At 42.1% G+C, this 16826-nt stretch overlaps 1 protein-coding gene across 5 annotated transcripts; it reads right to left on the bottom strand.

The window, feature by feature from the left end:
* Positions 1-427: 427 nt before the first annotated feature.
* Positions 428-10151, bottom strand: Gmnn (geminin DNA replication inhibitor). 5 transcript variants are annotated; one of them, XM_047557136.1, is made up of 7 exons: positions 10005-10151; positions 8457-8534; positions 5888-5965; positions 4987-5134; positions 2205-2323; positions 1997-2107; positions 428-866 (listed from the first exon to the last, which is right to left on the bottom strand). In XM_047557136.1, exons 2-7 carry the CDS (start codon positions 8505-8507, stop codon positions 708-710), a joined length of 666 nt encoding a protein of 221 aa, XP_047413092.1. In that variant the 5' UTR covers positions 8508-8534; positions 10005-10151; the 3' UTR covers positions 428-707. The 5 variants fall into 5 exon arrangements, with proteins under 5 accessions (XP_047413092.1, XP_047413093.1, XP_047413094.1 ...); XM_047557137.1 differs by lacking the exon at positions 10005-10151 and adding an exon at positions 9381-9491; XM_047557138.1 differs by lacking the exon at positions 10005-10151 and adding an exon at positions 9385-9483.
* Positions 10152-16826: the final 6675 nt, after the last annotated feature.

Raw genomic sequence — 16826 nt, 5'->3', positions numbered from 1 at the left:
TGTGCTACATTCCAAACAATATCTGAGCCTGGATCTGGAAATCAATAGTGCTTGAGCCTGAGGTACAACCAAGTTGGGGAGTTAAGACCTGTTATCTCAGTTTAAGCAGAGATAAATTCATTTTCCTTTTGTTTTCTCCCAAGACAGCAAAAGAAGAGAAAGCAAATAATAAGTCAGGCATGGTGCTTCACTCTTGTATTCCCTGCAAAGTGGGAGGCTGAGGCAGGAGGGCAGCAAGTTTGAGGCCAGTCTCAACTTTGTGAAACCGTTTCAAAATAAATACAAAGGGCTGGGAATGTAGCTCAGTATAGAGCATGTGTCCAGCATGTGCAAAGCCCTGGATTCAATCCTCAGTAGTACAAACACAAGACAAAACTAGACTAAGAAAGCAAACACAGAAACAGACACATTTTCTATAAAGACTTAGTCATTCTTCCAACATATACAAAGTTCACCAGGAACCCGAAGTTTATTTATTATATATACACAGGTTATGTCGGACAACTGAGAAAATGAAATGCTAATTACAAACAATATCATAGATTAAAAATACACAGTATTTGTATTTAATACCATAATAGTGCCCCAGGACTCAAACACGAAGTTTGATTCATTTTTGAATTATGTAGTTACTCTGCTACAAAGAACTATAGTGAGGTAAACTTGGCAGCGTATTTCTCAATAGTCAAAGGTTGATGGATGTCATTTCATGGTTCTGCATCCGTGGAGGAGGAGACAGCCTCTTCAGCATGTGTGCCAGTAGTTTCTGAGTCCTCCACTTCCGAATCCTCACCAGCTTCCTCTTCTGAATCAAATTCCTGACTATCCGGTGATTCAAAGTTATCCAGCGGTTCATTACTCAGTCTCTTTTAAGAAATAAACCAGTAAGTTATTGTAAAAACTGTAAAAGTCAAGTCATTATCAGTATGCTGATATGGCTGACCCTCAATGTTGTAATAGATTCTTTTCATCTTGCCCCTCAATAAATGCACTTACAAGTAGTGCTATATCAAAGTCTCCACCAAACTAGAGTGCATTTCTGCAAAGTCACAAAGTTTAATAATTTGCCAATTTTTTACTGTTTTCTATATTTTTCTTTCCTCCATTTTTTTTTTTACTTGTGCAGTACAGTTGTACACACTGGTGGGATGTTACCCATCTGCACATGCACACAGTACATTATACCTTGGCCACTATCCCTCGCGGCACTTCCGCCCCCGCCTCCCTCCTCTGTTCTCTGCTCCCCCTTTGTTTTTCATGCTATCACCCCACCACTCTTCCTTTTTCCTCTCTAGCTTCCACGAGACAGAAAACATTCATTCAACTCTTGACTTTCTGAGTTTGTCTTATTTTGCTTAACATAATGGTCTCAAGCTCCATCTACTTTCCTGAAGATGACATAATTTCACTTCTATTTATGGCTGAATAAAACTCCATTGTGTACATAGACAGCACAGTTTCTTTATCCATTTGTTCACTGGCAGGCACCTGATTATGAAATCACTGACTTCATGATTTGACTACTGTGAACTGTGCTGCTGTAAACACTGTGGTGGCGGTACTGCTATACGGTGCTGCCTTCAGTTCTTCTGGATAAATACCAACAAGCCAGGTCTTATGGCATTCCATACCTAGTCTTTTGAGGAAGCTCCATGCTGATTTCCACAGTGGTTGTGCTAATTTACAAACCCAACAGCGTACAAGTGGTCTGAGTTGCTTCAAAAGCACAATTTAAATGGGTACTTGGCAAGCCGGCGTGGAACGATACTTTTCAGCAGTGAAGAGGGATGAAGACTTCCTGGGCACACTGTGGCTTCAAGTCTATGGGGACGTGATTCCGATCTGGTGAACTTTATAGTTACCCACCTCTAGCACCTCTGCCATCAAGTCTATGGGGCGTGATTATGATGGGGTGAAGTTCAGTTACCCACCTCCATCACCTCTGCCATCAAGTCTATGGGACGTGATTCTGAAGGAGTGAACTTCAGTTACCTACCTCTATCACCTCTGCCATATAGTGCACGTGCTCTGCCACTTCTGCCAACTCCTTATTCTCCCTTTTTAGGCGGGCAATTTCATTGTCCTTTTGTTCAATTTCCTTATGAAGCTGCATAACATAAATAAAGTTCAGTATTTCATAGATTTACTGTGTAACAAGTTAAATGCCTCCAAATATGAAACTGACAGACACACGCAGCATAAACCTGGTTCTCTGCAGAGTTCGCTGTGTGTGGCAATCCTGGTAACAGTTGCCTTTCCAGCAACACTAAGCTAGTGCGTGTCAGTCCAACTACATGTGCTTCACAGCAAAAGGAAAACGATCCTGGAACATGAAAAAACACACTCAGCACGTACTTTCTCATTTTCCTTAAGTGCTTCGTAGAGAGCTTTTCTCCGTTTTTCTGCCACTTCTTTCCAATACTGAGAAGACGGGTTTTCTGAAACAAGTGTTTTACATACAATTTTTAAAATCATTACTGTAAAAACCTAGTTTTTTACTGTTGAGAAAATAAAACTTCAGTCTAATATTTTTAATTTTATTTCCCCCAACATTTCAAGGATTCATTTCAGTCCTTCAGAAGAATTACAATGGAGATCAATAAACACACATGTATCACCTAGGTTATTAAAGATTTCTGCAACATTTGTGTTTCTGCATTTTTACTTGATTTTGTGGTGGCTGTGACTGGCACCAGGGATGGAACCCGGAGCCTCCCTGTGCTAAGCCCACGCCCTACCACTGCACTATATACCTCCAGTCCCAACATCCACATTTTTGAAAAGTCCACATCAGTTATTTTGTATACCCTTTTAAATTTCAAGTGTGCTTCCATGATCTCATTCAGGTTAAACATCTTCTTGGCAGGAATACTACATACGTATGCTGTATCCCAGAACCATCAGGAAGCACAGGACAATCTGTTATAAAATGGGAGATGTTAAATTTGATCATCAGAGTAAGATGCCATCTCCCAGATTTCTCCCTTAGTAATTAATAACCGATCTGTACAGGAAAATTTTGAGTTTGTGGCAATACTCTATTCTCCAAATACTTTTCATCCAATTTTAAAGTCCACTGATGTTTCTTACTTAAATCTACTATTTCCATAGTGGACAAAAAAGGGATTTTCTATTTACATAATTCCTTCTACATGTGGTAGTTGGCATTATTCTGTGAAAAGAACTTCCTTAACACAATTTAAAAGAAAATTTGTTGGTACAGACTCATGCCCTTTTTTATTCAGTGTTTTATAACCCATTCTGATGCTTGGACTTTTGCAATTTAGTCAGCAGGAATCCCTTCAAGTTGATTCCTGTGTTCTTTTAATGGGTCCATCAGTTTTTGAGCATCTCCTTATTTTCTCACACAAGATATTCCAGAATCACTCCGTAGTATCCCTCCCACTATCCTGGAATCAGTTCCTTCTCCAAGAAGCTTTCATGGAGAACAGTATTCACAAACCACCAGCTGCATGCCTGGTGTGCTCCAAGCTACTGGAGATCCTTAGTTTCCAGGGTCTTTCAGTGGCAGAGCCACTGGCACCCCCAATTCCAATCCAACAGCTCTTCCTCTTCTTCCTCATTCCATACCTGTCCTTCCTTCACCATCTTATGAACCTGCCTCCCAACATCACTCATTTCCTCCATCCTAAAAGTACACACAAATTTTTTCCAAAATTACTACCCCTATACCACTATACCACTGTCAACAACAAATGTAACAAAGTTCAGGGTTTCTTTACAGTTCTTTTAATTCTTATAGTACACCCTACAGGGGATCTATGGAAATTCTTTCTGCACCGTCAGTAATATTAGCAACATGATACATGAGTGAGTTGTTTTGGTACTTTGATGTTTTCTTACCAATCCTTAATTTTAACTGAATCAGAAATATCAAACATTGCTGTTTATTTCTTCTACAACACTATCAATGAGCTTCTTTATTTCCATCCAGTTGACCTCTCCTAATTTTACCTAGTAAAAGTCTATCTGCTATGCTCTTCCTCACTGTCTTTAAGGCAACCAGAATGAGACCCTGCCACTGACCTTCAGTGAACCAGTTAACTGCTCTAGGTCTGAATTTCTCCTCAGGGCACATACAATCACCTATGATCAGAAGTAAAAACCTCAGTTGGGCACTGTGGTACACCTCTGTGACCCCAGCAACTCAGGAAGCCAAGGCAGGAGGATCAAAAGTTCAAAGATGGCATCAGCAATTTAGTGAGACACTATTTCAGAATAAAAAAGGACTGAGGAAGCACCTCAGCAGTGAAACACCTCTGGGTTCAATCCCCAGCATCACAGGAGCCAAAACAAACAAACAAACAAAAACACAAAAACTCTCCCACACTGTGTATAAAACATTATGGCACACAGTATATTCCTGTAATCCTAACCCTCCAGAGGCTGAGGGTGGGAAAAAAAATCACTTGTGCTCAGGAGTCCCAGAGCAGCCCAGACAACACAGTGAGACCCCATGTCCAAAAAACAAAAAGAAAAACACTGACTTCTTTTGATTTCCACTACCATTCCACTAAAAATTAGTATTTATTACAATAAGATTTCTCATTCACCTTTACTCACTTTTCCTCAACCATATTCCTCATGGTTCCATTACTTAATCTTCTTGTGTAATGTTCAAATTTCTTATTTCAAATTCATCTTGAAAATGTTTTTCTTCTAAAAAGCCCATTTCCAAGTTACATAAAGCCTATGGCAATCTACTATAATAAGAAGTGCCACATAATTTACTGCCTCTTTCCTTAATATTTCTTCCATATTTGGATCTTGCCAAAAAGTAGTCACATTTGTCCAATACAAATCATAAGAAATGTTAAATTATCAAAGACAGTAAGTAAAACATCTAATAGTATCCCTAGATTAAAAGGCTATCAGTAGAATCCATAACAGCATTGACAATTATTTACCTTATGTTATAATTTAAAATTATAAGAGAAATTCATGTTTTTTCTGTGTTTTACATACCTTTAATCATAAGATCAAATGCTTCTTGGGTGACTCCTCCAAGACTTTTATTTTCACTTAGTTCTGGGACAGTAACAGCTCCAGGGCTGGAAGTCTTGGATGTTAACTGGTCATTCCAATGTTTCCGTTTGGATAAGCCCTTAGGCAACTATAATGGAAACATTTATTCATTTTAATTCAATGGACAGGAGAGGTAGGTGGTTTCGGCACTCACTAAATATTTTAAAAAGGGAACTCGTCTGTCCTTATCTTTGACATCTGTGAGTCTTTTAAAACATTATACAATTCAAAGCCCTACCACAATGTGCAGCACTTTAGGAAGTTTATTTGCAGCAACTACTCTGCTGCTGTTGCTCCTTTCAGATACACATGACAGGGTGTGTTCTGACATACCACACACGTGGAACACAACATGACCGGGTGTGTTCTGACATACCACACACATGGAGCACGACTCATCCTAATCAGGGTCCCATGCTTGCAGGTGTGGAGCTGCTATTTTGGATTCAACTTGGTCTAAGACTTAGATGAGTAGTGCTATTATGCTAGAATGTTGACTTTAAATTCAGTACTATGAAAGCCAGTATTCTCAATCTGCAAAAAGCCTAATCGCATTCATCCATGATTTCGTCATTTACTCAAAAAGAACAAATAAAAGAACCTGACATTCTCAAGTTATTGAACATTACTCCTATAATTCATGACTCTTTATATCATTCCAATTCTAATACAGGTATTCACAATAATTTTGAACTTCCAAAACACTATGTGATTGTTATATAACAATAATTCTTACATTATTTCTGAATTTCAATAACTTAGGTGTTTCAGACCAAGAAAATCTTGGGAATGCTTTTGAAGTAGAGGTAGTATCACCTTTACCCAGATCCCTAATACATACCTCATTTTCTCTTCCAACAAGTGATCCAGCGGCAGAAGGCTGAATCATCTTCAGAGTTCTTCTTGGAACAGGACTATTCTAAAAGTTGAGATAATTCATTATCTAGTTACTGAGTTGCTACATGGTTATCCAGTTATCAAGTTTCTACATAGTCTGTCTTAGTCCTACTATAATGTGGGAAAAAAATACCACTACGCACACAAATAATTGGCTTGGTATATAGTTATATAATGCTATAAGATGCTGGTTTAATCAAATGGCAAGTTTATTTCCCAAGATTATAATAAAGTTTGAAGAAATTCTCAAGAGTGGATATCATCCAAACTAAATACAAACAAGCAACTTCTTATTTTAATATATAATTCTGTCATTATTTTGCATATATTTTGTTAAATATAACAAAATTTCTAAGTTCTGATTAAAAATTCAAACTATATGACAAAATTCTAATATAACAGGAATATTTATACACTTTTTAAAAAGTCTTCTACAGAGAAACTGAAAACTTACAGGTCCTTTCCTTTGATAAAACTAAACAGCATAACATTTATGGTATGAACTCACAAAAGAGGTAAGCTGGAGGAAAAGGTTGATTATTTATTTACACTGCAAAATACTTCTTCCTCTAATCAAAGGATTCATCTCAGACCTCCTTTAAATCACGAGTATGCCAAAAACTTTACACGTTCACAAAAGGAATGTAATTTTAAAGACTATACTGAATCTGCAGCCAAGTACACATGCACCCATCACCTGATTATGGAAGCAGTTCAGCTTCGAGCCTGTTCCTTGGAAGACAGCTAAAAATGTCAGTGCTCAGGGTTACAAAAATATCCTAAAATGCCACGGTTATTGTTTTGGAAAATCATGGCCTTCCTTATAATATGCAAATGCCTTTCTGTATATTTCCTGATCTGAGAGTTCTTTCTATTTTTGCAAAAAATCATTAGTTATACTGCCTCCATGGGACAGCAAACAATGGTGAATACTCAAACAAGGTCAGCAAGAACATGACACCACACCAGCGTGAGAAAGTTACAGACTCCACACCACACTTCACAGTCCACCTTTCCCACGGTAAAGTTTCTACTGTTGATTATTATCTCACTATTTAACTGAAGGACAAATACCAGCTACTGTGAAAACAAATATTACACCAACATTTCAGATATAATTTAGATTATAGATTAGTCAACAGTCTCCACACAAATAGAAGAAAATACAGCTTTGGAATCTTAATAGATATTAATTTATTAAATTATTCATATTAAAAAGGGTAAAAGAAGTCATACTAAGTTACTGTTTCTCTCTTACACACATACACATACCATTTCTAAGATTTAACTTTGATATATATAAACTTTATAAAATCTGGCCTAAGAAAGGTAATATACAATAACATCAGTATTTTCTGTATACAGAGCATGCACTGGAATTAAGAGTTGAAAAACCATAAAATTCCATTCATATATTTGAGTTTCAACCTTTTTAGAAAACAATTTGATATTCTGTGAACCCTCTCTCCCCAAAATGCACACAAAAGCACATTCCTGTAGATTTTTGCATACAACTGGCAAGGAATCCAAGAACCCTGAATCTGAATATTTGAAAATCTTCATAACAAAAAATTTAAACAAACACACCCCAAGTACAGTGGGAAGATGTCTTGTCCTAAACAGAAGTCAATACAATCAAATTCACAGTTTATCAATGTGAAATATTATTCAAGAAAAAGAATGTAAGGCTCCTGAGAAAACCACAATAAAAACAATATAACAAAAGGCACTTGCTTTCACTTATCAGTGGCTTTTATTGACTCTAATTTAAATCTGCAAACTGATACTCTTCCTGAAGAGGTAATCTGTTGCCCAGAATCCTCATACAGTTTAAGCTGTGTGGCAGTCCCTAACTAAACTGTAAATTCATCTGAGGCACTCTAGAAAAATGTGCAAAATTATACAGTATAGTCTGTGCTCAAGCTAATTCTGACAATATTTACAAAGGATCTTAATACAATAATCTCATGAAATCTAAGAAATAATCTTGTGTATAGAAAATTCTGCAGATTCTAATTAAAAACTTAGAACTACCAAACAAGGTTAGCAAAAAAAAAAAAAAAAAAAAAAAAAAAAAAAACAAACAATGCTACATTACTATATTCCTATGTGGTAGCAATGAGCAAACCAAGAATGAAATTTAAGAAAACAATTCCATTCACAACAACATCAAAATAAAACATTTAGGATATCCTCTCTAAAAATGCAGAAAGGTTCACAGAAATTATAGCCAGGTTAAATTTGGCTAAATTACGTCAAAAATACTTTTTGCACTTCTAGTTCCAGTTACTTGGAAGGCAGGAGGGTCATTTGAGCCCAGGGAGGTTTCCGAAGCAATCTGGGCAACCTAGTGAGACTCTACTCAAAACCAAAAATAAGAAAAGGGCTGGGCAGGCAGCTCAGTGGAGCAGTGCAAGCATGTGCCAGACCCTGTTTTCAGTCCCCACTAAGGCAAAAACAAAAAGCAAAACCTGCTGGCCACGTGCTTCTACTAAAGCAGTTCTGTCACATACCTTCACATTCTCTTGGACTCCTTCAGGTTTCTGCTTCATACTGGGGTTCATGATATAGCTGGCAATGCACAGGAGACTCTAAGAAGAAACAACATCACTAGTACCTGAGGGCTGAGTACAGGTTTTGTTGTTGTTGTTGCTGCTGCTGAAAATATTTACAACTGTAAAAATCACACTAGTGTATGACAGAACTGATGGTGTCCTGTATTAAACAGAGATCTGAGAAATGGGCCCCAGGAAAATCAAAACAGACACTTGGGTATGCCCACCTCCACCCTAAAGAATAGCATCCTGACCGTCTTGTTTCAAAGGCAGAGTTAAGCTGTAATCAACCTGGCACTGGCAATAGCTTAGTGGTGTCAATATTCAACTGAGATTATTCACTTATGCTTATAGGCAAGGCTTAACCACCACAAGAACTGAAGGACTAACAAGCCAGGGAGCAGAGACAGAGCTACCTAACTAGACTACTGGGTCAGGCTCACTCCCAACCTAACTCTGCATCCCCCAGCCATGTCTGTATCCCTCTCACAGATCTCCCTGCTTTTTGTGGTCATTCCTTTACTCAGTGCGGCTTTCAAACTTTGACTCCGACCCACCACTTTCGTTAATACATTTACACTATTCCAGGACACACACACACACAAACACACACACACACGGAAACAAAGTTTAGGAAGTAACACGTGGCTGAGCGTGTGTGGGGCACGGTTATTCTCCCTTCGGATTCACCTTAAGAAAATGCTGGTGGAGACCCACTACAGGGAGCAGGGGCAATGCTTTCAAGACCCAGGATGCTGAAACCATGTAGTGGGTCAGGAGACACGGTCTGGAAAAGTGCAGCCAGACAGAGGAGGAGACCGTCAGTGCTTCGCGGGGAGACTTCTAACCCATGAGTGCCGCGTCCTAAATCAGGGCACAAACCTGCCTTCGCACAGCAGCTGGAAGCCACTGCCCGTCCCGTCCGCCCCTCCTGCTCCCCACTCCTGTCGCCGACACTGCACCCTCCGCTTTTGACTCCCTGTGTTTTAAGACTCGACTGAAACCCCCTGACCAGGGCAGGGTCCAAAGGCGGCGCGGGCACGCACGAGCCACCACAGTGTCCCTCTGACCCGCGGGCACAGGAGTCCACGCCGGTCTCCAGCCCGGTCAGCGGCCCGCTCAGGTCAAGGCGACCCTGAGCCCGCCCGCCCAGGGAGCGGTCCCCGCCCGTTGTCAGTCCCACGCTGACCCCGGCTGCACCCGCCCCCAGGCGCCGCCCCACCCGATGGTACTGGCGGGTACCGGCCGGCGCCCCGCCCCATCGCGCCGCCAGCCAATGGGGAGCGCGGACGCGAGCGCGCCAAAACGGGCCCAGCCAGTGGCAGTGCGCTCTCCCGACCCAGGTTCCCGAGCGCGTTCCGCAGCCCCCAGCCCCACGTTCGCCGCCCTCCGCCATCGGAGGTGGCCTCAGGTGGCGCGGCCTCGGCAGGCGAGAGCGGCCGCGGCTGTCAGGCTCGGCGTGGCTCGCGTTCTGTGTCGCCAGGTCGGGCCACCCGCCGTACTCACCGGACAGGAAGGCGCAGCCTCCAGGGCAGCACAGGCAGGCGTGGCGGAGGCGCCTCGCACGGGCGCGGGCTGCAGGCGCAGGCCTCAACAGCCGGCAGCGAGCCGCTCCCGGCAGTAAAGCCCAACCTCCCGGCTCGCGCGCGCGAACGGCACGTGACCCTGACGCAGGGGGCGGGGCGGGGCCTGGGCGGGCGAATCGCCGCGCCTCCTCCGCCCGCCCCGCCCCCTGAGCCGCCCCGCCCCCTGCACCTCTGCCGCCCGCCCCGCCCCTGCGCCTGCGCGGGATCCAGGGCTTGTGGCGCACTGCGCGGTCTGTTTCCTGCGAGCCTGCGGGCGAACTTACTCTCTACGTTGCACCGCAGCCTGTCCTCCGACCCTCCCTGTTCCCCACCCTGTCCTCACAGCCTCCGCCCCGTCCTCCCAGCACTACACCCCAGCCCTCCGCCCAGGGAAGGAGCCCGCCCAGTCTGCACAGCTGGCCTTTACTTTCTCAGCTGTGCACCTGCTGCGGTGCGTGCCCAGCTCGCTCTGGACTTCTTTTTGACATCTTAAAATGTACACGGCATAATTGCAGGGTTCTAGCTTTATTTGGGAGAGTATGTAAAATCTAAATCCAAACCATCCATCGATTAGAAAACTGTCAGAAGACTGTTTTTCTAGAATAAGAATTGTTAACCAGTGGTGAGTGTAAGCATTGTTTGCCTGTGAAACGCCAGTCAAAATAGTGAACCCGACCTACAGTCTATGCATTCCTCCTTATGATTGGGATCTTTGCCAAAGAATGGTGAAGCTGGCGAGTAGGAATTGACTTGTATAGAGCCCAGATGGGTCGTGTATAGCCCATCCTTCCCTCCCCGCAACCCCTTAGGTAGTAGGGATTGAACCCAAGAGCACTTTACCACTGAGCTGTGTTCCCAACCCTTTTTATTTTTATTTTGAGACAAGGTCTCATTAAATTGGTAAATCGGTGAGACTGGCCTCCAACTTGAGATCTTCCAGCCTCAGCCTGCTGAGTGGCTGGGATAACAGGCATGTGCCATGTCCCTATCATTTTAGAATATATACAAAAAGTTACTTTCAGGTTGCCTGGACTATGGAAAATAAAAGGCAGAGTACATTGTGGTTTTTCCAGAACTAAAGAACCAAAAAAGAAAAACATCTTCACATGAAAGTGGTAAGCAAACCAGAGGTATAGAATCTAGATTACTATAATTAAAGACTTAAGGTCACTTCCCAGACTTAGGGGGCCTATTTATCCAAATGTTAATCTGTAGTTGCTAGTCATATTGATTTAGTTTTAGAATGTACTTTATACATTTCAGTATTTGAATTTTTTTAAATTGAATATACTGAAGGAGACAATGCCTACTTTAAGAAAAAATTGTGAATTCCCTAGAGTGTGATACAACCATTTCAAGTTTAAGTTAGACCCCTTCTATTTTGCTTGCTAGATGATCAACTAGTTTATGTGACAAATGAACAGACATGTACCAATGCTATCTAGTTAGGAAGCCATTAGCTACACATGGCTATTGGGCACTTGAAATGTGTCTTCATTGTGAGGTGTTGTAAAATACACACTGGGTTTCAAAAGACTTAGTACAGAAAGAGGGTGTAGCTCCATAACAGAGCACTCGCCCCGCATGCCAAAGCCCTAACTTTGGTATTTTTACGTATTAGTTTAAATACAAGTCATTAAATTATTTTCACTTGTTTTTCCTTTTTTTAAATATGGCTACTAGAATTTCTTTTTCTAATAAAAATGTGTCTGACATTCTTCCTTGTATTACATGCCTAGGGAAACTGCTGCTCTAACCCATCGTGCTGAGCACCTGTCCCAGGGATGCTCCCAGCCTGTGTGGCAGATGTCCTTACTTCCTTTTTGACACAGCTAAAAGACTAAATCGCAGGTTCACGATCTCACACAAGGAGGCAATAACCAACTGAGACTTTCCACCTTTAACTTAAAGTCCCCAAGTGATGTAAAAATATTCCTCTCTGAAGAGACAGCCTGTCCTAGCCCCAAACTTCTGGAGCATGCTTCAAAACTCCTGCTTTCCTGTTGGTTTTGAAGAAAAAATTCAGAGGGAAAACAATTTCGTAGGGATCTGAAAGAAGTTCTAAGTAGTTATGTAATCAGAATTTTTCTCTAGACTTCCAAATATACTGCAGTTTTATTTGTAGTAGAGAAACCAAAGGTATTGATAGGCTTAATTTTATTCAGAATATTAACTCATATATAATCCTTAAATTTAATAGTCTTACACTATATAACTTTAAAAAAAATCCATGCATATTTTCCCATAATCTATTAGCTTGTAGCTAAGCACAGACTCCACTGCTGTATATTATTGCACTGTTTCTTATCTTGCTTAATAGCATTTACAATTAGTTTGTGAAAAAGAAAGAAAATCACAATAATGTATAACAGAAAGATAAAGTCAAATCATTTAGCATAATATAAAGCAGAATGATAAATTGAATTGCTAGTGAAGAGCAACAAAACCTATTGAGTTGACAGAGAATAAATGTGCCTTTTAAAAAATGTGTTATTTATTGAGGCTAAACTAAATTCCTAAGATTTTTCAGCTAGATTTCTGGAAATTGTGTGACTATTAACATGATAATCTCTATTGTTCTGAAAAGTGGAGAACAAATATCAATTCATTATTTTCTTATTCAAAAGACTCATGAAACAGGCCAATCCCAAGAAACCAAAGGCAAATGTTTTCTCTGATAAGCAAATGTTTTGTCTGATAAGCGGATGCTGATCCACAGTGGGGTTGGGGGTGGAGCGAAGGACCTTTGCATTATGCAGAGCAGAGGGAAGGAGTGGGGCAGCAGGGATGGAGAATGTGACAGACGTTATTGCCTTATATACATGTATGAAAAAAAGTTTTAAACTAAAAAAGGTTCAGCAGGATGACTTGTAAAGCCATCCATTTTACTCGGTTTCCCACATCTGCATTGTATTCAGATCATTTAACCTAGTTTTTAGGTGTCCTATGACACAGATGTGGTTGGGAAAATAAATAATAGCAGGAAAAAAGGTTGAAATTCCAACCCTATTAGAATTAGGGATTTTAGTTGTACAGTAGCATTTTAATAATAGTTCATATAAGTGAGTAGTTTTGAAGATGGTAAGTCAGCTAAGATGAAAGATAGTACTCAGGATTATAAAGTACCAAGGAAATGAAAAATAAAGTACAGGATGAGTACACTCCTTTGTGAACATAAACCCCTTACTGAAGCTATTAGTTTCTCTTCTCATTGTATTTTTGTTGTTGTTTTGGTTTTTTTTATTGTTTGCTCTAGTTAGTTATACATGAGAGCAGAATGCATTTCCATTCACTGTACAGAGTGAACTTTTCATTTCTCTGACACAATGCTGAGTCACACCATTTGTGCAGTCATACATGTACATGGGGCAGTGATGTCCCTCTCATTCTACCATCCTTCCTACCCCTTCCCCCACCCCTCCCCTCATTTCCCTCTACACAATCCAAAGTCCCTCCATACTTCCCTTACCTCCCCACCCCATTATGTATCAGCATCAGCATATCAGAGAAAACATTTGGTCTTTGGTTTTCTGGGATTGGCATATCTCCCTTAGTATGATATTCTCCAACTCCATCCATTTACCTGCAAATGCCATAATTTTATTCTTTGTGGCTGAATAATATTCCAATGTGTGTGTATGTGTATATATATATATATATATATATATATATATATATATATATATATATCACAGTTTCTTTATCCTTTCATTTATTGAAGGGCATCTAGGTTGGTTCCACAATCTATCTATTGTGAATTGAGCTGCCATACACATTGATGTGGCTGCATCACTGTAGTATGCTGATTTTTTTAAGTCCTTTGAGTATAAACCAAGGAGTGGGATTGTGTAAAAAAAAAAAATATATATATATATATGCTGAAAGCATGGTGGTGCACGCCTGTAATCCCAGCAACTCAGGAGGCTAAGGCAGGAGGATCCCAGAATTGAGGCCAGCCTCAGCAACTTAACCAAGGCCCTGTCTCAAAATAAAATTTCAAAAAACAGTCTGGGGATGTAGCTGAGTGGTAGAGTGCATACATAGCTTGCACAAGGCCCTGGGTTCAGTCCCTACTACTGCAAAAATAAAATAAAAAGGTTGGGGTCAAGGAAACTTTTGAAAATTGTCCTGTATCTTGAATGCAGTGGTGGTTACAGACTATACAATTGCCAAAATTCATTCACCTGTACACTTAAAACGGATTTTACCATATGAAGGTTATACCTCGGTGAAACTGGAAATACGGGAGCTGAGGCGATTCGGGCAAGCCCCTGGGAGGGGTTCGGGTGGAGCTGCCTACCCCTGACGTGGGAGCCAGCCTGGGCCAGCAAGTCAGGGTGTCCCAGCGAATGGCACATCAGCGGGGAACGGCTCAAGTGGCCGGAGCCTGAGAGACGTCAGCAGCGTTGACATCGGAGAGCCGCAAGGGCACCCTCAAAGCCACCCCGTCCATCCTGCGCAGCTTCTGCGTCTTCCGTGAGTCGCGCCGGGTGCGCGGCCTCACTCTGAGCAGCACACAAGCTCTGCTAGGGGAGCCGTGCTCGCTTTCTCTGTTCGCCGTGGACAAACTGGGCGATGGACTGGCGCCACGGATCGGCTGGCAGTGTCCAGAGGGAAGGCTTCCCGGTGTTCACGGTGATGTCTCTGCCACTGTCTCACCCGCCCAGTGATGTCTGGATCCCATGGTGGGGGAGAGAAGCTCCTGGAGTGGTCTATCTCAGGACCTAAGAAAGTTTGAAAAAAATTCTAAGGAACGGCCAGCGCTCTTCCACCTACCCAGCTGGGATCCCGACCACCTTGGAGAAGGGGCACAACAGTGACATAAAAGTACCCCTGGGTTCCACCTACGGAACCCAGCCGAAGCCCACCCTCTAGGGTACGGGAAGCCTTTGGTTCGGAGGCGGCTCACCAGAGGCTCCATCGCAAATCTGCTGCGGGGAGGGTGGGGGCAGATACCAGCTGCTGCAGGAAAGCAAGCAGGTCACCCAGGCGCCTCAGAGCCCCGGGCCAACCTCTCCTGCAGTGTCTCCCCTGCACACCCGACGCAAAGGGGAGAGATCCACATCTGCCTCCAAAGTGCAGGCAAAACGGATGAATTTGGAGCTGGGAGGCAATAGGTGGATAACTTGTCACAGGAGTCACTGATAGCCTGGTTCAAATCTTTTTTCTCATTTTTCAAACCTTTTTTCCTCCAACATATTGGGGATTGAATTCAGGGACTCCCCCATACTCACATGCTGAGTAAACACTCTACCACTGAGCTATAGCTTCAACCCCTTTTTTTGAACTTATTTTGAGACAGGGTCTCACTGAGTTGCTCAGGCTCACCTTGAACCTGCGAGCCTCTTGCCTCAGCCTTCCAAGTCACTGGGCGCACAGGTGCGCACCACCACATCCAGCCAGGTTAAAATCTTAACCCTGTCACTTAGTCCTTGAACAAGTTTGTTACTCACTTTGACTTCAGTGTTCTATCTAAAATGAAAGTGAACAAAGTATAGACAGAGTTCTTAAAAAATAAATACAAATGTCCTTTAGACATCTGAAAAGGTGTCTAAACTCACTGAAAAGAGAGAAGGCACAAGTCAAAACAATACTGAGATTATTTCTCACCTTTTCGACTGGGTAAAATCCCAGACTTGTGTCAGGCAGCCTTAGGAGAGAGGACTCACCCTCCAGAGAAGGCAGAGTTCCATCTTATTGTAAAAATGACGCGTCGCGAGCTCAGTGCTCCTCTTCTGCATCTGCATCTGCATCTGGCCGCTGCATCTGCAGGCACCCGTGCCAGCTCGTCACCTCACACGGTGGAAACTGCAGGACCATGCAGCTCTGGCTGCTGCTTTCGCTCTGGGTAATGAGGGTCTTTGTCTCTGACCCAGGAATCTCACGTCCTCTGCTGTATCTATGAAACAGCAACAGAAGAGCTTTTAGCTCATAAGTAGAGCTTGTAAAATCTCTGACCGTCACAGTTCTTGACTGGTCCCATCTCTAGATTGTTCCCAAACCAAACCAGTAGATTTTGGCCAGAGTTATGTGCTCTGAACACTGGAGATGACAGTATGTATAGCTGTGAACTACAACTGCCGGGACGATTCTGATGAACTCCCGGGTTGCTGTCCTCTGCATCCAGTAATCTCCCGAGGCCATGCCTTTCAGGATCTTGGATCTCCCTTTTACAGCTTTACATCTTGGGTTTGGCTATCACATGTTCTTGCTTATTTTTTCTCAGCACTGGGATGGAACCCCCGGCCTCTCTACCACGGAGCGACATCTCCAGTCCTTCTTTCATTTTAAACTTTCACTAAGTTGCCCAGGCTGGCCTTGCACGTTCAATCCTCCTGCCTCTGCCACCCAAGTACCACATTTCTTAAAACAATTCCTTCAGAGGGGTGGGGGTATAGCTCAGTGGTAGAATGCGCTCTTTGCACATGCAAGGCCCTGAGCCAATCTCCAGCACCAAAAATATACGTAATAAGGATGATAATTCCTCAAGAATAAATATCTGGGTAGTTTTTGCTGTTTATCCAGTTTTCAATTATGTCTCAAATAGTCAAGGTCAGTTGACTTACAGAAAGTTTTTTAAATAAACTATTTCTAAACAAAATAAGAATTTATGAAAATGATTGTTCATTCCCAAAGACAAAATATGGAATGATTTTTTTATTGTGCAGTGTCATAATCACTAAATTGATTTTTGTCCTCGAAGCCGATGAAGAGGGGTCTGTTAGTCTAATCTGTTCACTGATTTGTTTAAATGCTGGAGTTA

The sequence above is a fragment of the Sciurus carolinensis genome, chromosome 7 (assembly GCF_902686445.1).
Source record: "Sciurus carolinensis chromosome 7, mSciCar1.2, whole genome shotgun sequence".
NCBI lineage: Eukaryota > Metazoa > Chordata > Mammalia > Rodentia > Sciuridae > Sciurus > Sciurus carolinensis.
The sequence above is the reverse complement of the archived record's forward strand: the minus strand, read 5'-3'. Positions and strand labels throughout refer to the sequence as shown.

What these genes read in the sequence shown, in the direction of transcription:
- Gmnn (XM_047557134.1), bottom strand. Translation starts at nt 9,263, where the DNA reads ATGGTTTCAGCATCCTGGGTCTTGAAAGCATTGCCCCTGCTCCCTGTA. An exon ending in GAGTCCAAGAGAATGTGAAG is followed by an intron (nt 5,966 to 8,456) that starts GTATGTGACAGA and finishes CTCAACTTTTAG; the next exon opens with AATAGTCCTGTTCCAAGAAG. An exon ending in TTGTTGGAAGAGAAAATGAG is followed by an intron (nt 5,135 to 5,887) that starts GTATGTATTAGG and finishes TTTCCATTATAG; the next exon opens with TTGCCTAAGGGCTTATCCAA.